Genomic DNA, 27,397 nt, shown 5'->3' with positions numbered 1-27,397 from the left:
GGATGACTGAGTGAATCCCTGCCCACACTCAGAGCAGGTGAATGGCCTCTCCCTGGTGTGAACTCGCTGGTGTGTTAGCATGTTCGATAATTGAGTGAATCCCTTCCCACACGCAGAAAAGATGAACGGCCGCTCCCCAGAGTGAACTCTTCGGTGCCTCTGCAGGGCAGATGAATCATTGAGTCTCTTCCCATACTCAGAGCAGATGAATGGCCTCTCCCGGGTGTGACTGTGTGGATGAGTTTCCAGCTTGGATGGGTACTTGAATCCCTTCCCACAGTCCCCACATGTCCATGGTTTCTCCATGGTGCAGGTCTCCTTGTGCCTTTCCAGGTTTGACAATCTGTTGTAGCATTGTTCACACACAGAACACGTGAATGGTGTGATTTTTTTGAGACTGTGTAACTGGTTAAAGCTCTTTCCACAGTCAGTGCACTGGAACACTCCAACTCGGGTGAGTGTGCCTCGGTGCTTATCCAGTCACACTGACGTTTAAAAGCTTCTGAAGCAAACAGAACAGGCAAACATTTCTCCTAGATTCAAAGGCTGATGATGTTCGGTTCACTTGAATTGAGTGACTCTGTCAGATCTTAACGTGATGTTTTGTGTGAGATTTCTCTCTGAAAATACTCCCCTTATTATACACTGTAAAAGGAGGTTACAAAAGTCATCACTCTCAGTGCAGGATAGAAGTTCAGAAAAACAATTCTAGTTTCTATGCAACATTCTTTCTCCTATCGTTCCCCAAAAGCTGTAAATCTCCGTCCCACACACTCTCCCTCCATTCTCACTCTGCTGTACCTCACATACAGCCTCCCAAATCTCCTGAAGGTGAAAATTCATGCTGATCAATAGATCAATACCAATTGCTTGTGACCCTGGACACAGAGATCTGAAAATCTTCCTGCATCATCACTGGGCTGCCAGCCTCATGTAAATATGCCTCTGATACTGGACCAAAAATGTGCATAATATATGGGACCGTATCACTTGGTTAAGACACAGGGTCGATGTGAGGGAAGGCTTTCCTCAGGCAGTGAGCGGTCATGACCTCGAACTCGCGGCCTATGAGGATGCTGGAAGCAGAGACAATCAAACTCAAACTTGAAGGAAATAAACTTGCAGGGAATCAGGGAAATAGAGGGGGAATGGGACTGAATGGATTGCTCTATAGAGATTCGGCATGGACTCGAGTTACCGAATGGGCTCCTTCTATGCCGTAATGACTATGACTGAAAATATATAATGCAGCTATAGTACAATATAACAAAAGTAGAAATAATAATAAATGTACTTTATTATAGAACCATAAATAATATACCTCATGTGTACCATATAACCACACTGGACATATCCCTGTCCTATATTAATTTACTATCCCCTTAAATGTCAGCCATCTCCTGGGGAAACCACCCCTTTAATTGTGAACATTAAGAAAGAGACCATCCTTTTAACCAGACAAATAAATATGTCAAGCTGTGGGAGCAAAGTATGTCAATGTCTTTAAGAGAGAGAGAGAGACCTGGGCCAACCTTTCCAGAGTCTGCACCCTCCCTGGATTCACATCCTTTCCTTTCAGTTCCTGCAAGTCAACAATTTGCCCCCAGGATGAGAAAAGAAATGGAAAGGGGGAGAAAAGAAAGTGTTTTACTCACAGATGTTGGACACAGGAGGAAGTTTTAGTCTGTGTGAAGCTTAATCTTCATTCACACAAAGTTCGCGCTCTGACTGGCTTGAGGACCAAAGTACTTCCGGTCCTCCAGTTTATCTGATTGCTCTGATTGAAGGGAAGTGAGCGTGGGGGTGGGCTCTCTTCCGCACATGCGCAGCCACCCTCTCCCTTGGACATGCGCAGTCCCGGACTTCCCGCCTGCGCGGTGGATAGAGCGGTTCCCCTAGCGCGGTGGATTGTGGGGGCTACGGCCGCCATTATTCATCCGGAGCCCAGTCTCCAAACACCCGGGACTGGGATGGAAAGTGGGGATTGGGGGAGAAGTGACATCTCCCTGACACAAAGTACATGTGGGTCGTCACTGGATTTGAATGTGACGCCCACTTCGCAGTTTGATAACTTCAATACTGAAATAGAAACAGAAAGTGCTGGAGACACTCAACAGGTCTGGAATCATCTGTGAAGAGAGAAACGGAGTTAATGTTTCGAGTAGAATATGATTCTCTTTCAGTAAAGATGTAGACAGCTGGGTGACATATTGGGGAGAGCAATCGGTACCGGGGGAGGTCTTGTGGAGCAGTGGGTGGTGTCCCAGCCTCTGAGCCAGAAGCTCCCGGCGGGGTCTGGTTGGCTCAATCGCCTGGATGGTGGGTGCGGATCAGATTGGTGCCAACATCACGGGGATCGATCCACTTTCAGGTTGGGGTGGATTCGGGACCTACCTCCTTGTCCTACCCGTGGTAAAGGACATGATGACATGGGTAACATTGCAGAAGAAGGAAAGGGATTCACTTCCTCATCGAGCTCGGTTACATATATGTGAGCTCGCAATGGGGAGAGGCCGTTCACCTGCTCCGTATGTGGGAATGGAGTCACTCAGTCAGCCAACGTGCTGGCCCAGCAGCGAGTTCAGACTGGCGAGAGGCTGATTAAATGTTCCGAGTGTGGGAACGGATTCACTTACTCATTCCAGCTCCTGACACATGAGTGAGTCCATTGTTCACTCCAGGGCTGGTTTCTGCTGTTATTGCTGCTGCTAATCACATCCAGGACTAAACCATGTTCATTCTGACAGTTGGGGTTTGTTTCTGTTGATGTTAGTAATCCCTGTAATTTGGTTGGAGTTGAATATTCTGGGTAAATGTCAAAGAAATCAGCTTTGTTTTGGGTACACAGTTTGTCGAGACCTTGATGTGAGATAAGAAAATGTAGGTTTTAAGCAGAGTCTAAAAGGAGGAGAGAGAAGTGGAGGGGTTAAGGGAGGGAATTCCAGATCTTAGGAACCTGGCAGTTGAAGACTGAAAGAGTGCCAGCCCTGGATTATGGGGGACTCGAGTCTCTGGAGTGGGGATTGTACCCACGACCTTCAGACTCAGAGGCGAGAGTACGAGACTGACTGAGCCCTGGTGTTTGGGGAAGTGAAGCGCGAGAGGAGCCGAAAGTTGAAGAGAAGCACGAGAGGAGTCGGGAGTTGGAGAGAAGCGTGAGAGGAGCTGGGAGTTGAAGCACGAGAGCAGGAAGTGTCTCCAGCTGCAGCTCCTGGAAGCCCAGGTTTCTGAGCTAGAGTGACGGCTGGGAGCACTGTGGAACATCCGCGAGGTGGAGAGTATCATGGATAGAAGGTATAGAGAGGTGATCACACCGCAGGCTAAGAGTCCACAGGCAGGAAGGGAATGTGTGACCACCGGGCAGAACAAGAGGACTAGGCAGGCAATGCAGGAATCTCCTGTGGCTATTCCCCTGCAAAACAGATAGACCGCTTTGGATTCTGTTGAGGGGAATGGCATCTCAGGGGTAAGCAGCAACAGCCAAATTCGTTGCACCATGGTTGGCTCTGCTGCACAGGGGAGGAGTAAAAAGTGTGGGAATGCAATAGTTATAGGGGATTCAATTGTAAGGGGAATAGATAGGCGTTTCTGTGGCTACAAACGAGACTCCAGGATGATATGTTGCCTCCCTGGTGCTAGGGTCAATGATGTCTCAGAGCAGCTACAGGACATTCTGAAGAGGGAGGGTGAACAGCCAGTGGACGAGGTACACATTGCTACAAACGATATAGGTAAAAAAAAGGGATGAGGTCCTAAAAGCAGAATATAGGGAGTTAGGAAGTAAGTTGAAAAGTAGAACCTCAAAGGTAGTGATCTCAGGATTACTACCAGTGCCACGTGCTAGTCAGAGTAGAAATAGCAGCAGAGATCGGATGAATACATGAATAAAGAGATGGTGTGAGGGGGAAGGTTTCAGATTCCTGTGACATTGGTACCATTTCTGGGGGAGTTGGGACGAGTACAAACTGGCCGAGTTACACCTGGGCAGGACCAGGACTGAGGGCCTAGTGGGAACATTTGCTAGAGTGGTTGGGGAGGGTTTAAACTAAAATGGCAGGGGGATGGGAACCTATGCAAGGAGTCACAGGAAGGGGAATCAATGACATGAACAAAAGACAGAAAGGGGAGTTAGAAACGTGACAGGAAGAGAAATCAAAGGCAAGAATCAAACAGGGCCTCAGTGAAAAATACTGGGAACAGGACAAGTAATGTTAAAAAGACAAGCCTTAAGGCTTTGTGCCTCAACGCGAGGAGCATTCGCAATAAAGTGGATGAATTAACCACGCAAATAGATGCAAACAGGTATGATCTAGTCGGGATTATGGAAACATGGCTGCAGGGTGACCAGGGATGGGAACTGAACATCCAGGGGTATTCAGTATTTAGGAAGGACAGACAAAAAGGAAAAGCGGTGGAGTTGCATTGCTGGTTGATGAGGAAATTAATGAATAGTGAGGAAAGATATTAGCTCCGACAATGTGGAATCTGTTTGGGTAAAGCTGAGAAACACTAAGGGGCAAAAATCGCATGTGGGGGTTGCATATAGACCTCCAAACTGTAATGGTGATGTTGGGAATGGCATTAAACAGGAAATTAGAGATGCATGCAATAAAGGAACATCTGTAATTATGGGTGACTTTAATATGCTTATAGATTGGGCAAATCAAATTGGTAACAATACCGTAGAGGAGGAATTCCTGGAGTGTATACGGGATGGTTTTCTAGACCAATACGTTGAGTAACCAACGAGAGAACAGGTCACACTAGATTGGGTATTTTCTAATGAGAAAGGATTAATTGGCAATCTAGTTGTGCGAGGCCCCTTGGGGATGAGCGACCATAATATGATAGAATTCTTCATCAAGATGGAGAGTGACGTAGTTGATTCTGAGGCTAGGGTCCTGAATCTAAATAAAGGAAACTACAATGAGGAGCGAGTTGGCTATGATGGATTGGGAGATGTTACTTAAAGGGATGACAGTGGATAGGCAATGGCAAACATTCAAAGAGTGCATGGGTGAACAGCAACAATTGTTTATTCCTGTCTGGTGCAAAAGTAAAACAGGAAAGGTGGCCAAACCATGGCTTACAAGGGAAATTAGATATAGTATTAGGTGCAAGGAAGAGGCATTCAAATTGGCCAGGAAAAGCAACAGGCCTGCGGATTGGGAGCAGTTTAGAATTCAGCAAAGGAGGACCAAGGGATTGATTAAGAAGGGGAAAATAGAGTACGAGAGTAAACTTGCGGGGAACATGAAAGCTGACTGTAAAAGTTTCTATAGGTATGTGAAGAGAAAAAGATTGGTGAAGACAAATGTACGTCCCTTACAGTCTGAAACTGGGGAATTTATAATGGGGGACAAAGAAATGGCTGAGACACTAAATACATACTTTGGTTCTGTCTTCACAAAGGAGGACACAAATAACATACCAAAAATGTTGGGGAACACAGGGTTTAGTGAGAGGGAGGAACTGAAAGAAATCAATTTTAGTTGGGAAATGGTGTTGGGGAAATTGTTGGGGTTGAAGACCAATAAATCCCTGATAATCTACATCCCAGAGTACTTAAGGAAGTGGCCCGAGAAATAGTGGATGCATTGGTGGTCATCTTCCGAGATTCTATAGACTCTGGAGCAGTTCCTACAGATTGGAGGGTAGAAAATGTAACCCCACTATTTAAAAACGGAGGTAGAGAGAAAACAGGGAATTATAGACCAGTCAGCCTGACGTCGGTCATGGGGAAAATTCGAGAATTCATTAGAAAAGATTTAATAGCTGAGCATGTGGAAAAAAGTGGCAGAATCGGACGGAGTCAGCATGGGTTTATGAAAGGGAAATCATGCTTGACAAATCTACTGAAATTTTTCGAGGATGTAACTAGTAGAGTTGATGAGGGGGACCCAGTGGATATGGTTTATTTGGACTTTCAGAAAGCTTTCGACAAAGTCCCACATAAAAGATTGGCGTGTAAAATTAAAGCGCATGGGATTGAGGGTAGTGTATTGAGATGGAAAGAAAACTGGTTGGCAGACAGGAAACAAAAAGTAGAAATAAACGGGTCTTTTTCCGAATGGCAGGCAGTGACTAGTGGGGTACCGCAGGGATCAGTGCTGGGACCCCAGTTATTCACAATATATATTAATGATTTAGATGAGCGAACTAAATGTAATGTCTACAAATTTGCAGATGACACAAAGCTGGGTGGGAGGATGAGCTGTGAGGAGGATGTAGAGATACTTCAATGTGATTTGGACAAGCTGAGTGAGTGGGCAAATGCATGGCAGATGCAGTATAATGTGGATAAATGTGAGGTTATCCATTTTGGTAGCAAAAAAGGGAAGGCAGATTATTATCTGAATGGCTATAAATTGAGAGAGGGGAATGTGCAACGAGACTTGGGTGTTCTCGTACACCAGTCGCTGAAGGTAAGCATGCAGGTGCAGCAGGCGGTAAAGAAGGCAAGTGGTATGTTTGCCTTTATAGTCAGAGGATTCGAGTACAGGAACAGGGATGTCTTGCTGAAATTGTGCAGGGCCTTGGTGAGACCACACCCGGAATATTGTGTGCAGCTCTGGTCTCCTTGTCTGAGGAAGGATGTTCTTGCTATAGAGGGAGTGCAGTGAAGGTTTACCCGACTGATTCCTGGGATGGCGGGACTGACATATTAGGAGAGATTGAGGCAGTTAGGATTATATTCGCTGGAGTTCAGAAGAATGAGGGGGGATCTCTAGAAACCCACGAAATTTTAACAGGACTAGACAGGGTAGATGCAGGAAGGATGTTCCTGATGGTGGGGGAGTCCCGAACTAGGGGTCACAGTCTGAGGATACGGGGTATACCATTTAGGAGATGGGATGAGGAGAAATTTCTTCACCCAGGGAGTGGTGAGCCTGTGGAATTCGTTACCACAGAAAGTAGTTGAGGCCAAAACATTGTATGTTTTCAAGAAGGAGTTAGATATAACTCTTGGGGTGAAAGGGATCAAAGGGTCTGGGGAGAAAGCGGGAGCAGGCTATAGAGTTGGATGATCAGCCATGATCATAATGAATGGGGGAGCAGGCTCGAAGGGCCGAATGGCCTACTCCTGCTCCTAGTTTCTACGTTTGTATTTTTCTCAGGGTCTGTGCGTATGAAAAGCCCTTCATCTCAATGTCTGTGCATATGGAAACCTCTTTAGTTCATGGTCTATGTGTATTCAAACCCCTTTAGTTCAAGGTCTGTGTATATGCAACCCCTTTTAGTTCAAGGTCTGTGTGTACACAATCCTCTTTCGATCAGAGTCTGTGTGTACGCAAACCCCTTTCAATCAGAGTCTATGTGTATTCAAACACCTTTAGCTCAGCACCACCTTGTTCACCCCGTCCTGCTGCATTCTGGGCAGGTTTTAATTTGACCATTTCCTGATCTTCAGCCACTATCCTCTGATTCCCAGCTATTTCTATATTTATAAGTGTGGCTGTTTGAGCAGTAAGATCCCGAATCTAAACTTGAGAGTGGTTTATATGTTCAAAACCTCGATTCTACCTCAGTTAAAAAAAGCTGAAATGTCTCATCTTAAAAAAAATATTTCATTGGTTGAGGGGGTGGAAGATGTTGTATGATGCAAGTTCTTCACACACAATGTACAGCACAGAACTAGGCCATTCAGTCCATCTCATTTATACTGTACACGACGCTCCTCCCGCTTTACTTCATCAAGCCCCACCTTTCTTCCTCCTGAACATACCCAGCTTCCCATAAATGGATCTATGTTATTTGTCTCAACCACTCTGTGTGGGAGCGAGTTCCACATTCTCACCACTCACTGGGTGAAGAAGTTTATTCTCTTAACTTTCTTCTTGCCCCTTTTAATTGTTGCCCAGTTTCTCAGCTCAACCTGCTGATCCTGGAATGGGGAAAAGTACAAAAGATCAGTCAACTGAGACTTCACATCACTTCTTCGAACACCAGAGCTCAGTCAGTCTCATACTCTCGCCTCTGAGTCTGAAGGTCGTGGGTTCAATCCCCACTCCAGAGACTCGAATCCCCCATAATCCAGGGCTGACACTCTTTCAGTCTTCAACTGCCAGGTTCCTTAACTCTGGAATTCCATCCCTTAACCCCTCCACTTCTCTCTCTCCTCCTTTAAGTCTCTGCTTAAAATCTACCTTTACTTCTTTCAGTGACATCAGGGACTTGACAAACTATGTGTCCAAAACAAAGCTGATTGATTTGACATTTATCCAGAATATTAATCTCCAACCCAGTTTCAGGGATTATTATCATCAGCAGAAACAGACCTCAACTGTCAGAATGAACATGGTTCAGTCCTGGACGCAATTAGCAGCAGCAATAACAGCAAAATCCAACCCCTGCAGTAAAGCAGGGACTCACTGGTGTGCCAGGAAGTGGGAAGGGCGAGTGAATCCCTTCCCACACTCGGAACATTTAATCAGCCTCTCGCCAGTCTGAACTCGCCGGTAGGCCAGCAGGCTGGCTGACTGAATCAACCCATTCCCACATACAGAGCAGGTGAATGGCCTCTCCCCGGTGTGAGATCACACATATGTAATACAGCTCACTGAGAGAGTGAATCCTTTTCCTCCTTGAGTTTTCTGCTCAAAGACAGGTCTGACCCACAGCGCCACGACCTCCACCATGGGCAGGGAGGGCAAGGAGGCAGATCCTGAATCCACCCCAGCCAGAACGGGTTATTACACCAATCTGATATACATTCACCTCCCAGGCGACTGAGCCAACCGGCCCCCCAAGGAGTGGGAGTTGCGGTGGCAACATACACTGTGATACACACGTTCCAGTCTGGAGCTATGGATAGTGATGGTCGCGGTGCCAATTTCTTTCCATTATGTGGCTGAGCAGGAATCTCTCCCTCTCTTACCGCCTGCCATTGGTGTGTGTTGGAAGGTTTTACAAGTTGATACTAAACTTGTTTGGCTGCATCGTGAAGATACTTTACTTGGCCATCAATTCCTGGGCCAGGAGCTTCTGGCTCAGAGGCTGGGACACTGCCCACTGCTCCTCAAGACACCCTCCGTTACCTGTTGCCCTCCCCAATATATCACATAGGTGTCTATATCTTAACAGAAAGAGAGTCATATTCTATTCGAAACGTTAACTCCATTTCTCTCTCCATACAATTAGTATCGTATTAAACACACTGGTCATGGTAACAAAGTGAGTATAATTGAAGTGTGATAAAAATTTGAAATGGGCCAATTAAGGGCTTGGGAGAAATAATACTGAGTGAGAACTGTCCACAAGTTGGACAGGGGTAAGGAGAGAGCTGGAGAATCTTTTACATCCATGCTCGATCTATTGCTTGAAGTATATGTCCTTATGTACTAGTAACCTAGAACTCACAGCGCTCCCTCAGGAGAAGAAAAGATGGTGTAGATGTTACCCCAGGCGGGGTCAGAACAGAACTGGAAAATAACGGAGTGAAATTGAGTGAGGAGTCGGAGAGAGAGTTCTCCTCCCCCTCAAGATGTGGACTGTAAGAATCCTGGGGAACCCTCTACTTCGGGTTTTCTTGCCAATTAGTGAACACAAAATAAAAACTATGACAGGCTGTGCATTTATTTTTAATTTGATTGTTACACTTCTCCTGTTTTTATTCCTGTTGTGATTACTCTCTGGGTGAGGATAGTTGACAGGTGACAGGATGGGAAATTGTGGTTTGGGTCTTCATTGACCAAAGGTTTTATTGATTCAAAAGGTGTAAAAGGGGCCAAACTTCAGCAGAAATCTGGCAGAGCTGAGAACAGACGACTTGCTATGTGGGAACAGGGAGATGAACAGCTCCCAGATGACAGAGAACACAAGAGTGCCTTGAATCCTAGACGACACCTGGGTGTCAAGGCCACCATGTTTTCACTGCTTGGCATGGGAATGCTGACTCCCTGTACCAGGGACGGAGCGTGGGAAGCCAATTGTTTGAGAGTTTGACGTGGCTTGAGCAGGTACAGATGGTTCAATGACAGGTTTTGTAATTGGTCCGTTCAAATGTTAGCTCAGCAATGATTGGGTTAAATCAGTCTCCACAGACTTTGTGATGTAAAAAAGTATCAGAAGGGATTTCCCGAGCACAGAGATTTGTAGAGGTTTTACATATTGCATTGACTGTTGCCATGGCATCTGGGGCAGACCAGGGAGCATTTACGTGGAGATGGTGCTTCTACCCAGAGTGTAATGGTAATGCTGCTGCACTTTGATACTACTGCTCAGACATGAGCTTGTGTCAGGTCTTATTTATACTGAATAAAATCTAACCACTGTCACCAATAAGGGTTATCACTGTGAATCATTTCAGAGTTTGGGAAAAGGGGATAAAGGGTTAATTTACTCCCTGAACCCCATTTTCTAACATCACTGAGTCAAAAGTAAAATCTCATCACCCCCTCTGGCTCTATTGCCAATTACCTTAGAGGGACTCAGTTTTTGTTAAAGAGCCTGCCAACCCCTCTCACCCACTTTCCCTAAAGTGCAGAAATCTAATCATGAAAAGTCCAGAAAAATTAAATAATTATCCTGCCAAAAGCTTTTTCATGAAATGAACATGGTTAAAAAAAATCACTTAACGATTGAAGACAACCAGAGTAAAAGGATGTGCTCAATGTTCTGGACCCAAATGGTTTCTCTACGGCTCGTCTGTACCCTGTTCCCGTGACTCCCCACTTTGGACACAGGGACATTGAACCCCGGGGGTCGGGTCACCATCAGCCCCGGTCACCCCCTCCTGTGTCCCGATTGGTTGGAGGCCCATTTCCCAGTCAGTCCTCCAGCACTTTCCTGTCTCTCTATTAGTGCGACCCCGTTATTCACAGCTAAATTCAGCCCTCAGCTCCGTCGCCTGGCTGTCATTGACACCAGCAATAGAGAGACAGAAAGGTGCTGGAGGCTCAAATGGGAAGTTGAAACTTGTGGCTCGAAACCAACACTGACATTTGTCAGTCAAATACATATCATTTATACAGGGGAATTTAATATTAGCTTTAGGCACTGGAGGAAAAGGGTGGGGCTTTTAAAGGGTAACTTTCCCTTTCTAACTCTTGTCTATGGTGTCAGCCGTGGCTCAGTGGATCCCACTCTCACCTCTGAATCAGAATGTTGTTGGTTTAAATCCCAGTCCAGGGACCTAAGGACAAAAATCGAACTCCAAAGTTAAGCACTGAGGGAGTGCTGCACTGTCGGAGCTGCTGCCTTTTGGATGAGATGCTAACCCAAGGGTCCTGTCTGCTCCTTTAGGTGGACTGAGAAATTTCCATGGCCATTAATTTGAAGAGAAGGGGAGTTGTCCCTGGTGTCCTGGCCAATATTTATCAATCAACATCACTAAAAACAAATCATCTGTTTATGATCATATTGCTGATCGTGGGATCTTGCTGTGTGTAAATTGGCTGCCGCGTTTCCTAAATTACAACAGTAACTACACTTCGAAAGTACTTCATTGGCTGGGAAGCACTGTGGGATGTCCTGTGGTTGTGAAAGGTGCTACAGAAATGCACATTTTTAAATTTAAGATTGATGTTACCTGATCTTGTTATCTGAAACTTAATTGATTTCAGCCACCCCCAACTTGCCATTTAATAAATTCACTTTGCTTCAGACAAGACTTTAACCAATTAAGGCAAAGGCAGAATTCACTGGATAGTAACTTTTGAAAGAAGCTTATTAAAAGAAAAATGTGTACTTAACAACTTTAAGACATTGACTTTTACAACTTCATGTGGGTGATCAGTCTGTAGAAGTGTAACCCTCTCTGGCTCGTTCTTTGACAGTAATTCTTGTGGAATTTTCCCTTGGGAGTCTGGCTCCTTCTCTGACAGTAATTTCCTTGGAACTCGGCCTCAGGAGTCTTCAGTACTTGGCGAGCAAGGGAGACCTTCAGAACCTCTACTTTTATCCCCAAAGTGACCATTACCTCATGTCATAGTTGGGTCTGTTGTAACATGACAATTTGGTTACTAGATTAATTAATTGGATCCCCAATTAGTTTCACCACCTTCTCTCATTATCTTAGACAGGAATAGAATGTTTGACAATATCCCTTTATCTGATTCTATCCCATCACTTATTCATACAGTTTCAAATGTTGAGACTAATCAGAGCTTGAAGGTCTCTCTTGCCAATGCATTTATCTTCATTGCACATTCTATACATATGCAGCAATTAAGCTTTTACATTTTTACAGCAAATAAAGCTCAGTCTTTACTATAACTACTGATTCATTATTGATTCATTAACTGTAACTCAATTAAGGCTCACTACTTATTTAATCCTTTGTTACTGTTTGTTAATTAAACAGTAAGTGTGGAAAAAAGAGATGTCGAAGTTTTTCATTTTGCACTCACCAGAACATTTGCAAGAATACCAAATGTAAAGGGAACAATAATTTATGCTTCATGAGAGGAGAGTGCTGATTGGTTGGCAAATGGACTCTAATTGGTAGATGCATTGCCATGGAGAATGCACCATTTGACCGATGACTCGTGTCATTCTCATAAATCCTCTCTCCAGCTTCGAGACTCAATGGAACAGAGACAAATGCATTTATTTCAGATCTACCTGTAGTGGTAGGAAAAACACAATTTACTATCAAGGATAAAGTAAGTGTACTTCATCAGCTTTTGTGGATCATTTCAGTGGAAATATGCACATCCAGGCTCAAAGAGCATCAGCCCACTGGAAGCAAAGTTGTGAGACCGGCCAGTCCAGCAGAAAGAAACCCTCCGACCCTCCCACTTCACCAACTGTCAGAATGAACATGGTTCAGCTCTGGATGTGATTAACAGCAGCAATACAGCAGAATCCAACCCCTGTAATCACTTGTGAACTCGCTGGAGTGTCAGCAGATGTGGTGACTGAGAGAATCCGTTCCCACACTCAGTGCAGGTGAATGGCTTCTCCCCAGTGTGAGCTCACTGGTGTTTCCACAGGCTCGAGAACTGACTGAATCCCTTCCCACACTCAGGGCAGGCGAATGGTCTCTCCCGGTGTGAACTCGCTGATGTCTCAGCAGGTTGGATGAATCAGTGAATCCCTTCCCACACTCAGACCAGGTGAATGGCCTCTCTCCACTGTGAGCTCGCTGGTGTCTCAGCAGGTTGGATAAGTGATTGAATCGCTTTCCACACAAAGATCAGGTGAGCGGCCTCTCCCCAGTGTGAACTCACTGGTGCATCACCAGGTTGCAAGACTGAGTGATTCCCTTCCCCCACACAGAGCAGGCAAACGGCCTCTCCCCCGTGTGAACTCGCTGGTGTGTCAGCAGGTGGGATGTATGACTGAATCCACTGCCACACTCCGAGCAGGTGAACGGCCTCTCCTTGGTGTGAACTCGCTGGTGTGTCAATAGGTGGGATGAATCTCTGAATCCCTTCCCACACTCGGAGCAGGTGAACAGCCTCTCCCCGGTGTGAACATGCTGGTGTTTCCGAAGGGTGGATGAATCAGTGAATCCCGTCCCACACATGGAGCAAGTGAATGGCCTCTCCCCAGTGTGAATGTGTCGATGAGTTTCCAGCACAGACAGGAACCGGAAACCTTCCCAACAGTACCCACATTTCCACAGCTTCTCCATGATACAGGCGTCCTTGTGACTCTCCAGGTTTGATGATCAGTTGAAGCTTCGTCCTCACACAGAACACGTGCACAGCCTCACCCCGCTGTGAATTCGGTGATATATTTTCAGACTGTGTAACTAGTTAAAGCTCTTTCCACACTCATTTCACTGGAACACTCAGTCAGGTGCGTGTGTCTCGGTGTTTACCCAGTCACACTTATGATGAAAACATTTTGAAGCAACAGTACAGACAAACATTTCTCCTTCCGGATTCAACGGCCGATGAAATTCAGGTCCCGATGAATTGGATGACTCTATCAGATCTTGACACAATGTTTGGTTTGGGATATCAGGCTAAAATCCTCCCCTTCTAATATCCTGTAAAAAGTGTTTACAAAAATCATCTGTCAGGACAGGATAGAAATTCAGGTCAAACAATTCTAGTTTCTATGGAACATTCATCCCTCACTTGTTCCCAACATCTTTAAATCTCCGTCCCACACACTCTCCCTCCATTCTCACTCTGTTGTACCTAATTAACACCCTCCCAATCCTCCTGAAGGGGCTGATTCATGCTGATCGACAGATGCCAATTCATTGCTTCCTGTTCATGATGTGAAAATCGTCATATAAGCGTATTTCCTGATCAGAGATTTCGGGAAAATCTGAAGTTTTTTTTAGGCAGTGATTTTTCATGATCAGGAACTTGTAAGGGTGGTGGAAGTGGAGGCGATTCATGATTTTAAATTGAAATTGGATGGGCACTTGAAGGAACTAAACTTGCAGGGGATGGGGGATATAGAGGAGGGATGGGACTGACGAGGTTGCTCTACAGAGAGTCAGCATGGACTCGAATTGCTAAGTGAGCTCCTTCTGTGCTGTAATGACTCTATCTCTGTTACTAAAGAACCATAAATAACATACACTAGACATATATCTGTCCAATATTAATTTACTGTGCCCTTAAATGTCAGCCATCTCCTGGGGAAACCACCCCTTTAATTGTGAACATGAGGAAAGAGACCATCCTTTTAGCCAGACAAATAAATGTGTCAAGCTGAGGGAGCAAAGGATGTCAATGTCTTTAAGAGAGAGAGAGAGAGACCTGGGCCAACCTTTCCAGAGTCTGCACCCTCCCTGGATTCACTTCCTTTCTCTGCAGTTCCTGCAAGTCAACAATTTCCTCCCAGAATGAGAAAAGAAATGGAAAGGGGGAGAAAAGAAAGTGTTTTACTCAGATGTTGGACACAGGAGGAAATTTTAGTCTGTGTGAAGCTGAATCTTCATTCACACAAAGCCCGCGCTCTGATTGGCTGGAGGACCAGAGTTCTTCCAGTTCTCCAGACTTCCCATTGGTCAATCCCCCACCTGAAGGCTACAAGAGACGATACCCCACGTGGGAGAGATTTTGCTAGCCAGCCGCGCTGAGCTGTTGTCCAATGGGAAAGGCTGGAAGACGGAACAGACAATGGTCCCCCGGTCAATCAGAGCGCGGGCTTTGTGGACACCTCACCACCGCACATGCGCGTTCATGCCAAAAACCCGCAGGCTCCAGTCCATCGTCTCCCTGGCACATGCGCAGCTTCCCCTCTTCCTCGGACATGCGCAGTCCCGGGTCGCCCGCTCGCGCGGCGGATAGAGCGGTTTCTCCAGCGCGGTGTATTGTGGGAGCTGCGGTTGCCATTCCTCATCTGGAGCCCAGTTTCCAAACTCATGGGACTGAGGTGGAAAGTGAGGGTGGGGGGTGCAGTAACCCCACCCTGACACAAATTACATGTGGGTTGTCACTGGATTTAACTGTGACGCCACCCTTGCAAAACAGTTTGTTAACTTAAGGTGTAAAGATTTAGACACCTGGGTGACATATTGGGGAGGGCAAAAGGTGAGTGTGAAACTGAACCCGAAAGTCAGTAGCTTCAGGGGAGGATAACTTGGGGGAAAAGCTGAAGGAGAATCGTTGGATAAGTTAATGTTACAACCAATATGAACGTGGGCGATTGCGGGGGACAGAGATTTATATATTAAGTGGGAGAAACATGTTTCATGAGAACTAGAATAGTCAGTTCCCAATTTCTATCCTGCACTGATAGTGATGACTTGATGACATCAACCCTATCGCATCCATTCACAACCTTCAATTCCTTTAACAGGTCTGCCCTCAGCCTTCTCTTTTCTCGAGAAAATATTCCCAGCCTGTTCAATCTATCATGTAACTGAAACACTCTCAGTTCTGGTATCATCCTTGTGAATCTTTCTTGCACTTTCTTGCACAGGCACCTAATTACTAGGTTCCAAATTGAACCCCTAAATTTCAAATCGGCCCTCTCAAATGCTTTAATTTGAAAGAGACTTAACCATCAGGCAAGACCAGACTCTGAAATAACAAATAATATCAATGCTTATTTGAAAGAAAAAGGTGTACTCATGAAATACACGAGTGACTTTCCCCACCTCAGTTGGGTGCCCACCCCAGGTCGGAGTGTGAATCTTCCTCAGGTTACTGAACCAACAGCGATTTCCCACAATCCTGCCCCAGGGGTCACTCAGTACGTCCACAGCTAGAGTCCAACTCGCAAGGCCAAGATGGTTCTTAAAAGCAACTATTAACCCTTGAATTAACATCACCTCATCTGGAATCAGGTCTGTCCTCATTAGACAATTGGTCATTGTTGTTACTGGGTTAATTTGCTTGTATTTAACCATTTCCGTACATTGTTCCATGGAGCAGAACGATGGGACTGTTCTTTCTTTTATCTGAGTTTAGACAAGCCTCCGTTCATTCTCTTACAGGTGCACGAGACGGCCATGGACAGTAGTGGAGTGATCTCTGTTGACACGGACAGTGTTTACAGCAGCAAATTAATATTTTAAACTTCAAGCATCAGAATCCTGTCGAGTCTTAACAACTACTTGATTAATTACTTATTCTTCAATTATACATTGAGTCTCACTGCTTATTTCAGTATGTTTCTGGCTTGTTAGTAATTCCACGGTAATTCTTGATTAATTACATGTAAAGATACAGAATACACGGCTTTTTTAGCCCAGTGTTAGTACAAAATGACATCTTGACCCTGTTAGCTTAATATAGTGAATATCGTGTAAAATCTCCCTAAGGATGGTCGAGTTAAACTACAAACTACAGTCCAGATCAGCTTACACTTCTCTCTCCCTTTTACAATTATAGGGACCCAGAACTGTTCACACTATTCCAAGTGTGGCCTAACCAAGGCTCGATACAAGTTTAACATAATCTCTCTGCTTTTCAATGCTATTTCTCGAGAAATAGACCCCATATACGGGCCCCATAATTCAGGAAGGATGTCAATGCCTTGGAAAGGGTGCAGGGATTTAGTACGGGGACAGGAATGAGGAACTTCAGTGATGTGAACACACTGGAGAGGCCACGGTTGTTCTCCTTAGAGCAGTGAAGGCTAAGAGGCGATTTGATAGAGGTGTTCAAGATCATGAACGGTTTACATCAAGTAAATAAGGAGAAACTGTTTCAACTGACAAAATGGTTGTTAACCAGACGACACAGATTGAAGGTGATTGACATAAAAGCCAGAGGGGAAATGAGGAAGATAAATCTTTACACCATGAGGTGTCGTGATCCGGAATGCACTGCCTGAAAGGCTGGTGGAAGCAGATTCAACAAAGGGAATTGGATAAATACTTGAAGGGGACTAGTCCTGTGGCATAATATTTATCCCTGAATCAATATCAGTACAAACAGATGACATGGTCATCATTACATTGCCAACTGTGGGATCTTGCAGTGCACAAATTGGCTGCCACGTTTCCTGCAGTGACTACACTTCGGAAAGAGCTTCATTGGCAGTGAAATGCATTGAGATGCCCTTAGGTGGTGAAAGGCACTATATAAATGCAGGTTTCATTTTAAACTGACACGCTCCTATCCTTACAGACAGATCATTCAGTAGGAGCATGAGCCAGCATGAGCCAGCTAACGGGTGGGGGCAGGAACTACCAGTGTGGACCGAGGCTGCTTCCCTTCAGAGGCCACTGAATCCATTGTGGGAAGTGGCCATTTAAAAAGGGTGCCTTGACTTGCTGGTCTGAGAATCCAGCCCTTTTCCCCCTGTGTAATGCTGGCTGAGAATAGACATCGGGGCTGCTCAATGTACTGAAAGTGATTTATTTTGTTCTCTTTGTCTAACAGTAAACTGGAAGGGGACTAGTTTGCAGGGCTCATTGGGAAAGGACAGGATAAGGGGACTAATTGAGTCACTCTTTCAAAGAGCCAGCAGAGGCACGATGGACTGAATAGCCTCCTTCTGTGCTGTGAGATTCTGTGACCACAGATAAATGAATGTGTGTCTGTAATATGTACAGTGATGTCAATAATGTCTGCTATTCCCTTTTTTATGTTTCAGAATTTTATCCCTTTCCTTCCAGTGTCGGAATAAAAAGAAAGCTGCATTTATATAGCGCCTTTCACCACCCCAGGGTGTCTCAATGCGTTTCACTTCAATGAAGATCTTTCTGAAGCTTAGTCACTGTCAGAAACTGGCAGCTAATTTGTGCATAGCAAGATCCCACAGACAGCAATGTGATGATGACCAGATCATCTGTTTTTACTGATGTTGGTTGAGGGATAAATTTCGGGCCCCAGGACACCGGGGGTGAACTCCTCTCCTCCTGCTCTCCTTACAATTGTGACCATTCAGTCTTGCACATCCACCTGAGAGGACAGAGAGGGCCCTCGGGTTAATGTCTCACTCGAAAGATGGTCCCTCTGACAGGACAGTTCTCCCTCAGTACTGGCACTGGGAATGTGGGCCCTGGATTATGGGGGCTCGAGTCTCTGGAGTGGGGATTCGAAACCCCCACCTCCTAACTTAGAGGCGAGAATGCTACCCACCATCATGCCGTGTTGAATAGAATCAGCGAGCTGGTGTTCTAGAATCATGGAATGGTTACAACACTGAAAAAGGGCCATTCAACCCATTGTGTCTGTGCCAGCTCTCTGCAAGAGCAACTCACCCAGAGCCACTTCCCCACCTTTTCCCCATAACCCTGTCAATTTCTGCTCTTCAGATAATGATCCAATTCTCTGCTGAAAACCATGAGTGAATCTGCCTCTACCAGCCCCTCAAACACTGTATTCCAGATCCGAACCACTCTCTGTGGAATGAAGTTTCTCCTCGTGTCGCAGTTGCTTCTTTTTCCGATCATCTTAAACCAATGTCACCCGGGTCTCGCTCCTTCCACCTATGGGAACAGTTTCTCTCTATCTGCTCTGTCCAGACCCCTCATGATTTTAATACCTCGATCAAATCTCCTTCCAATTTTCTCTTCTCCAGGGAGAACAGCCCCAGCTTCTCCAATCGATCCACGTCACTGAAGTTCCTCATCCCTGGGACCGTTCTCGTGAATCTTTTCCGCACCCTCTGTAAAGCCTTCACATCCTTCCTAATCCGTGGCGCCTAGAACTGGACACAATGCTGGAGGCCGAATCACTATTTTATACAGGTTTCTCATAACTTCCCTGGTTTTGTATTCGAAGCCGCTGTTTATAAACCCCCAGCATCCCATTTGCTTTATTAACTGCGCTCTCTGCCTGTCCTGTCATATTGAGTGATTTGTGCCCCTATACCCATAGCTCCCTCTGCTCCTGCACTCGCTTTAGAATTGGACCCTTTATTATCAATTGTCTCTCTGTTCTTCCGCCCATATAGAATCATTGAAGTACTTGAGGCGAAGTAATTGTGTGAGTTTAGTTTGGTGATAACACGGATCACACACACACACACGCACGCACGCACACGTACATACACGTATACCAGGCAGGCACCTCAATACTTGTGGGAAGGTGAGTGTGAGATTGACACGTCAGCTCCTGAATGGAAAGCAGGGTACAGGAAAACCTGGGGAGTGTGGCATGAGAATAAATCCCTTTTGGAATAAACATCGGACGGGCTGAGGGGATTAAAGGTGAGAGAAGATATTAAAGAAGCGTTTGTACATGGGAAAGGTCCAGAGGGTGAGAAACATCCTGAAGAGACTGATGAGCAGGAGAGACAGATGATAACAGCTCATCTCACCCGCTCCACAGCATCAACATACCCACTTTGTCCACATAGGTGTACCCGAAGAGTTCACAGTGTGAGGTCTCTACAAAACCCCACGATTCTGGAGCTGAGGGCCTCTGACAGTGTCCAGGGGTTCGATAGAAAACACGGTGATGGGATTTCAAACACAGAACACCTTTCTCACCGCAAGGAAGTTTAAGTCTGGTAAAATTTCTCTTTTCCAGCAGTGGCTCCTCAGTTCAGTGAGATCCTGAGATGGCGTCTGAGAGGATTTTCTAAATCAGATTTGGAGGTGACTCAATTTGCCCCCGTCCTCCTTTTCTGTTATTTACAGAGTTTTCTGATTGCTCCGTCTGTTACCTTTTGCCTCCGATATTTCTGTCTGAGTTATTCGTCTATCTCTGTCTGATCTTCTGATACAGTTTTGGTCCCTTCACGCGAAATCTGAGCCCATCAAATACAGAAGCAAGACACAGGCAGTGTGATGGGAAATGTACAGAACTGGACCAGTTTTATTCAATAGAGAAACTCTGCTGCCTGTCTCCCAACTCACACTCAGTCCCGTTCACCTATCACCCCCTGTGCTCACTGACCAACATTGACTCCCACTCAAGCAATGCCTCAATTTTAAAATTCTCCTCCTTGTGCCCAATTTACCTCTGTAAAAGTGAATGGGATGTTGATTGGGCTAAATTCAGGCCGATTCTTTTCAAATCCCTCCATGGCCTCCTTTTTTTCAAATCACTGCATGGTCACGCACACTCTCCCCATCTCTGTAATCTTCTCCATCCCTACAACCCTCCGAGATATCTGTGATCCACTAATTCTGGCCTCTTCAGTATCCCCCGTTTCAACTGCACAACCACTGGGGGCCATGTCTTCAGCTGCCTGGGCCCCACGTTCTGTAATTCCCTCCCTAAACCTCTCTGCCCCTCGATCTTTTTTGCACCTTTAGGACATTCCTTAAAACCTGCCTCTCTGACTAAGCGACTGGTCATCTGAGCTAATATCTCTTTATGTGGCTCGGTGTCATCTTCTGTTTGGTAATTGCACTCGTGAATCTCCCTGGGATGTTTAAAGGTACTATGTAAATGTAGGTTGTTTTTGTTGTGGTGTTTGAATTATTTTCAGGGGACACCGCTATTGTTAAGCAGTCAAACACTTTCTTGCTGTGTCCAGAGAGAGCTACAGGAAGACTGTTGACTATAATCGGCCATGCAAGGCTTTGTTCCATGTTTAAATATACAGAGGAGTGGAGACATTGTTATATCGGGGTCACTCAGAGCTGAACAGAAACCCGTCTCTTTAAATACAGATACAGGGAAGAGGTCGAAATGAAATCTGTTCCTTTTAACCTGCACAAAAGCAGAAGGCTCAGATTCCCAGGCTGCAGAAGGAGTCAATTCGGCCCATCGTGCTCCTGCCATCTCTTTGAAAGGACTCTCTGATTCATCCAACTGCTCTGCTCTTTCCCCACAGCCCTGAAAATTCTTCCCTTTCAAGTATTTACCCTTTGGAAAGATACTATTGAATCTGTTTTCAGGCCAAAAAGAACAACTTGCTGCATCAAAAAATAAAATCTCATCTTCCCTTCTGGCTCCTTTGCCAATTACCTTAGAGGGAGTCACTTTCTGTTAAAGAGCCTGCCAACCCCTCTCACCCACTTTCCCTAAAGCGCAGTAATGTAATCATGAAAAGTCCAGCAAAATCAAATATTTTTACTGATAAAAATTTGTTAATGAAACAGAACATGGTTAAAAACAGAAAATTACTTGAGGATCAAAGACAACCAGAGTAAAAAGATGTGTACAATGTTCTGGACCCAAATGGTTTCTCTTTAATTCATCTGTCCCCTGTTCCCTGCCCTCTTTGTGGAACACCTCCGCTCAGTCCACAAGCATGACCCTGACCTTCCAGTTGCTGCCATTATAATTCACCACCTTGCTCTCATGCTCACATTTCTGTCCTTGGCCTGCTGCAATGTTCCCGAGAAGCCCAGCACAAGCTGGACGAACAGCACCTCATCCTCCGATGAGGCACTTTACAGCCTTCTGAACTCAACCTCGAGTTCAACAACTTCAGACAGTCAACTCTGTTCTCTGTTTTGATTCCTTTTTACCAAGTGCCAGTCTGCATCTTGCTTTCATGTTTTTGCTTTCAGACAGAGCTGTCCTTTATTCTGCCATTAACACTCACTCTAGACCAATGCTTTGCATCTTTACCACAACCATTACTTCTCCCTTTGTCTTTTCTCCCATGATATTTTTGTCATTTAATCTTGCCTGCCCTCTAACCAATCACTGATTTCCCTTTTGTTCTATCTGACCCTCCCCCCTTTCTCCAAAGTATTAACCCCATCACATTTCCCCCTCTTAGTTCTGAAGAAGAGTCATATTGGACTCGAAAAGTTAGCTGTTTCTCTCTCTTCACAGATGTTGCCAGACCGGCTGAGTTTTCCTAAACTTCCTGTATTTATTTCGGATCTACCTGTCGTGGTAGGAAAAACACTATTTACAGAACAAAATAAATGTCCTTCATCAGCTTTTGTGGGTCATTTCAGTGGAAATGTGCACTCCCAGGCTCAAAGAGCATCAGCCCACTGGAAGCAAAGTCGTGAGACCGGCCAGTCCAGTAGAAAGAAACCCTCTGATCCTCCCACTTCACCAAGTGTCAGAATGAACATAGTTAAGTCCTGAATGTAATTAACAGCAGCAATAACAGCAGAATCCAACCCCTGTAATCACTTGTGAGCTCGCTGGTGTCTTAGCTAGTGGGATGAATGAGTGAATCACCTCCCACACAGGGAGCAGGTGGATGGCCTCTGCCCAGTGTGAACTCGCTGGTGTTTTTGCAGGCTGGATGAATGACTGGATCCCTTCCCACACTCAGAGCAGGTGAACGGCCTCTCCCCGGTGTGAACTCGCTGGTGTGTCAGCAGGTTGGATAACTGAGTGAATCCCTTCCCACATTCAGAGCAGGTGAATGGCCTCTCCCTGGTGTGAACTCGCTGGTGTGTTAGTAGGTTGGATGAATGGCTGAATCCCTTTCCACAGTCAGAGCAGCAGAACGGCCACTCCCCGGTGTGAACTCGCTTGTGTTTTTGCCGGTTGGATGAATTACTGAATCTCTTCCCACACTCAAAGCAGGTGAACGGTCTCTCCCCGGTGTGAACTCGCTGGTGTGATTGCAGATTGGATAATTGAGTGAATCCCTTCTCACACTCGGAGCAGCTGAACGGCCTCTCCCCAGTGTGAATTCTCTGGTGTCGCAGCAGGTTGAATGAATCACTGAATCCCTTTCCACACTCAAAATAGATGAACGGTCTCTCCCCAGCGTGAACTCCCTTGTGTGTCTGCAGCTCAGATGAATTACCGAATCCCTTCCCACATTCAGAGCAGGTGAACGGCCTCTCCCCAGTGTGAATTCGCTGGTGTGTCAGCAGGTTGGATGAGTGGGTGAATCCCTTCGCACACACAGAGCAGACGAATGGCATCTTCCCCCCAGTGTGAAATCGATGGTGTGACTGCAGGCTGGACAACTGTCTGTTGCCACACTCAGTGCAGGTGAATGGCCACTTCCTGGTGAGAACTCGCTGGTGCCTCTGCAGGTGGGAGAACTGAGTGAAACCCTCCCACTGTCAGGGCAGGTGATCGGCCTCTCCCCAGTGTGACTGTGCCGATAAGTTTCCAGCTGAGATGGGACTTTGAATCCCTTCCCACAGTCAGAACAGGTGAACGGCCTCTCCCCAGTGTGACTGCGCCGATGAGTTTCCAGCTGAGATGGGACTTTGAATCCCTTCCCACAGTCAGAACAGATGAACGGCCTCTCCCCGGTGTGACTGCGTCGATGAGTTTCCAGCTTTGATGGGGAACAGAATCCCTTCCCACAGTCCCCACATTCCCATGGTTTATCCATGGTGCTCGTGCCCTTGTGTCTCTCCAGGTCCGACGATCAGTTGAAGCCTTGTCCACGCACAGAACATGTATAAGTCTCTCCTCACTGTGAATGGTGATGTTTTTTCAGGCTGTGTAACTGGTCAAAGCTCTTTCCACAGTCAGTGCACTGGACTCTCACTTGAGTGTGTGTATCTCGGTGTTTTTCCAGTCACACTGAGGCTTAAAACCTTTTGAAGCAGACAGAACAGACAAACATTTCCTCTGCTTGGTTCAAAGAACCAATGATATTTAGGTCCCATTTAATCAAATGAGTTTGGCAGATCTTGATGTGACGTTTGGTTTGAGATTTCTGTCTGCAAATCTTCCCCATCTAATATCCTGTAAAGGGAGTTTACAAAAATCATCACTGTCAGTACAGGATAGAAATTCAGAGCAGGCAATTCTAATTTCTCATAGAGTCATAGAGGTCTACAGCACAGAAAAAGGCCCTTCAGCCCATTGCATCTGCGCCGGTCAAACAAGTACCTAACTATTCTAATCCCATTTTCCAGCACTCGGCCCGTAGCCTAGTATGCCATGGCATTGCAAGTGCACTCCAAATACTTCTTAAATGTTATGAATGGTAGGACCCTGGCAAGTACCGAGGATCAGAGGGACCTTGGTGTGCATGTCCACCGGTCCCTTAAGGTAGCGGGACAGGTAGATAAGGTGGGGAAGAAGGCATATGGGATACTTGCCTTTATTAGCCGAGGCATAGAATATAAGAGCAGGGAGGTTATGCTGGAACTGTATAAAATGCTGGTTAGGCCACAGCTAGAGTATTGAATGCAGTTATGGAATCTGCATTGTAGGAAGGACGTGATTGCACGGGAGAGAGTGCAGAAGAGATTTACCAGGATGTTGCCTGGGCTGGAGAGTTTTAGTTGTGAGGAGAGATTGGATAAACTGGGGTTATTTTCCCTGGAGCAGAGGAGATTGAGGGGGGACATGACTGAGGTGTATAAAATTATGAGGGGCATAGGTAGGGTAGACAGGAAGGAACTTTTCCCCTTGGTGGATGGATCAATAAGTAGGGGGCATAGATTTAAGGTAAGGGGCAGGTGGTTTAGAGGGGATGTGAGGAAGAAGTTTTTCACCCAGAGGGTGGTGGGAATCTGGAACTCACTGCCTGAAAGTGTGGTAGAGGCAGAAACCCTCATAACATTGGGGAAAGACCCTACACCTGCTCTGAGTGCGGGAAGGGATTCACTCGATCATCCAACTTGCAGACACACCAGCGAGTTCACAGCGGGGAGCGGCCATTCACATGCCCTGAGCATGGGAAGGCATTCACTCTGTTATCCCACTTGCAGACACACCAGCGAGTTCACACTGGGGAAAGACTGTACACCTGCTCTGAGTGTGAGAAGGGATTTACTAATTCATCCAATCTGCAGAAACACAAGCGAGTTCACACTGTGGAAAGGCCATTCAGCTTTTCTGAGTGTGGCAAGGCATTTAATCAGTTATCCCACCTGCTGACACACCAGCCAGATCACAATGGCGAGAGGCCATTCACTTGCTCTGAGTGTGGAAAGGGATTCGTTCAGTTATCCAAGCTGCTGTTACACCAGCGAATTCACACCGGCGAGAGGCCATTCACCTGCTCTGTGTGTGGTAAGGGATTCAGAGATACATCCACCCTGCTGATACATCAGCGAGTTCACAGTGGGGAGAGGCCGTTCATCTGTTGTATGTGTGAGAAGGGATTCAGAGATACATCCACCCTGCTGATACACCAGTGAGTTCACACCAGGGAGAAGCCTTTCACGTGCTCCACATGTGGGAAGGGATTCACTCAGTCATCCAGCCTGCTGATACACCAGCGGGTTCACACTGGGGAGCGGCCATTCATCTGTTCTGTGTGTGGGAAGGGATTCACTCAGTTATCCAACCTTCTGACACACCAGCGAGTTCACAAGTGATTCCAGGAGTTGGATTCTGCTGTTATCGCTGCTGTTCATCACATCCAGGACTGAACCATGTTCATTCTGACACTTGGTGAAGTGGGAGGGTCAGAAGGTTTCTTTCTGCTGGACTGGCCAGTCTCACAACTTTGCTTCCAGTGGGCTGATGCTCTTTGAGCCTGGGAGTGCACATTTCCACTGAAATGATCCACAAAAGCTGATGAAGTACATTTATCTTCTCCTGGATAGTAAAGAGTATTTTTCCTACCACTACAGGTAGATCTAAAATAAATACATTTGTCTCTGTTCCATTGAGTCTACAACAGAGGGCCAGGCCAGTTGGTTCAATTGGTCTCTGTCAGTATTTATGCTCCACATGAGCCTCCACCCACCCCTCTTCATCTCCCCCCATCAGAATATCCTTCTATTCCTTTCTCCCTCATGTATGTGTCTAGCTTCCCCTTAAATGTATTCATGCTATTCAACTCAACCACTTGTTGTGGTAGTGAGTTCCACATTCTCACCACTCGCTGGGTAAAGAGGTTTGTCATGAAATCCCTATTGGGTTATTGAACCCCTTCATCATCTTTAAGACTTCCATCAGGTCACCCTTCAGTCTTCTCATTTCTAGAGAAAAGCATCCCCAGCCTTTCCTGAGGGTTAAATGCTCTCAGTTTTGGTACTATTCTTGTGAATCTCTGTTGCCCTTTCTCCAGTGCCTCTATTTCCTTTTTCTAAATGGAGGTCAGAAATGTTCACAGTACTCTCATTGTAGTATAACCATGGTTCAAAACTAGTTGAACATAACCTCCCTGCTTTTCAATTCTATCCCTCTAGAATGGAACCCTATATCTGGGACCCACACTTTAGGAAAGATGTGAAGTTCTTAGAGAGGGTGCAGAGAAGATTGACGAGAATGGCACCAGGGATGAAGGGACTTTAGTTAGTTGGAGAGACTGGAGCAGCTGAAATTTCTGTCTTTGGATCATGGAGTCATTAGGACTTACAAGGAGGCCATTCAGCCCATCGAAACCATATTTCCCTCAATTGCCCATCCAATTGGCTTTTGAAGTTGTTCATCATCTCTGCTTCCACCCCCCTCATAGGCAGCGAGTTCCAGGTCATTCCCACTAGCTGTGTGAAAATATTCCTCCTTACATCCCCCCTGCATCTCCTGCCCAAAACCTTAAATCTGTGTCCCCCTCATCTTTATACCATCAGCTGATGGGAACAGCTTTTCTTTCTCCACCTTATCTAAACCTGTCATAATCTTCTGCATCTCTATCAAATCTCCCCTCAACCTCCTGTGCTCCAAGGAGAACAATCCCAGCCTGATGCCCACAATAAAGAGCAAACAAAAGATGTTAATGCCTGAAATCAATTGGGAATGTTTGATTTCTGTTTCAAAGATATGATGAATATATTGTATTGGACAGTAAAGGAATTGGAGTAAGTCACCCGGGTGATTAGTGGAATGTATCAATCTGGTATCCACCTACATTCTAGTGAAAGTCAGGGAGGTGTAGATGAGATGAATAAGTTGATAGATTTCTCTGGGAGATATTTCTATCATTTGCCTCTGAACCTTCTTTTTAAGGAAAATCACATTTGAAAACCAAAAGGTGTAAAAGGGGCCAAACTTCAGCAGAAATCTGGCAGAGCTGAGAACAGACGACTTGCTATGTGGGAACTGAGAGAGGAACAGCTCCCAGAGGACAGAAAAAAACGAGAGTACCTTGAATCCTAGACGACACCTGGGTGTCAAGGCCACCATGTCTTCACTGCTTGGCATGGGACTGCTGACTCCCTGTACCTGGGATTTATTTGAGAGTCTGATGTGGCTTGGGCGGGTACAGATGGTTCAATTACAGGCTTTGTAATTGGTCCGTTCAAATGTTAGCTCAGCAATGATTGGGTTAAATCAGTCTCCATAGATTT

General features: G+C 45.8%; 3 protein-coding genes, 1 long non-coding RNA gene and 2 pseudogenes across 5 annotated transcripts in view; 3 read left to right on the top strand and 3 right to left on the bottom strand.

Moving 5' to 3' along the window:
• LOC144697956 (uncharacterized) overlaps window positions 1–25,477 on the top strand; it is a 61,635-nt pseudogene extending 36,158 nt beyond the window's left edge.
• The window catches only part of LOC144697287 (uncharacterized), a 685,032-nt gene that overhangs the window by 370,150 nt on the left and 287,485 nt on the right, over window positions 1–27,397 (top strand). The window lies entirely within an intron of this gene.
• The window catches only part of LOC144697957 (uncharacterized), a 375,283-nt pseudogene that overhangs the window by 63,469 nt on the left and 284,417 nt on the right, over window positions 1–27,397 (bottom strand). The window lies entirely within an intron of this gene.
• LOC144697292 (uncharacterized) overlaps window positions 1–27,397 on the top strand; it is a 318,255-nt gene that overhangs the window by 163,782 nt on the left and 127,076 nt on the right. The gene's annotated exons all lie outside the window — the stretch shown is intronic.
• Window positions 1–27,397, bottom strand: part of LOC144697369 (uncharacterized) — a 240,069-nt gene that overhangs the window by 180,079 nt on the left and 32,593 nt on the right. The gene's annotated exons all lie outside the window — the stretch shown is intronic.
• On the bottom strand, window positions 22,155–23,110 carry LOC144698464 (uncharacterized). Its single transcript, XM_078570406.1, has one exon. The coding sequence runs from the start codon at window positions 23,108–23,110 to the stop codon at window positions 22,406–22,408; it is 705 nt and encodes a 234-aa protein (XP_078426532.1). The 3' UTR covers window positions 22,155–22,405.

This window comes from Cetorhinus maximus, chromosome 23 (assembly GCF_964194155.1).
Source record: "Cetorhinus maximus chromosome 23, sCetMax3.hap1.1, whole genome shotgun sequence".
Classification (NCBI taxonomy): domain Eukaryota; kingdom Metazoa; phylum Chordata; class Chondrichthyes; order Lamniformes; family Cetorhinidae; genus Cetorhinus; species Cetorhinus maximus.
This window is presented reverse-complemented; position numbering and strand designations above follow the sequence as displayed.

Coding starts and splice junctions, on each gene's coding strand:
- LOC144698464 (XM_078570406.1), bottom strand. CDS start 23,110: ATGCCATTCGTCTGCTCTGTGTGTGCGAAGGGATTCACCCACTCATCC.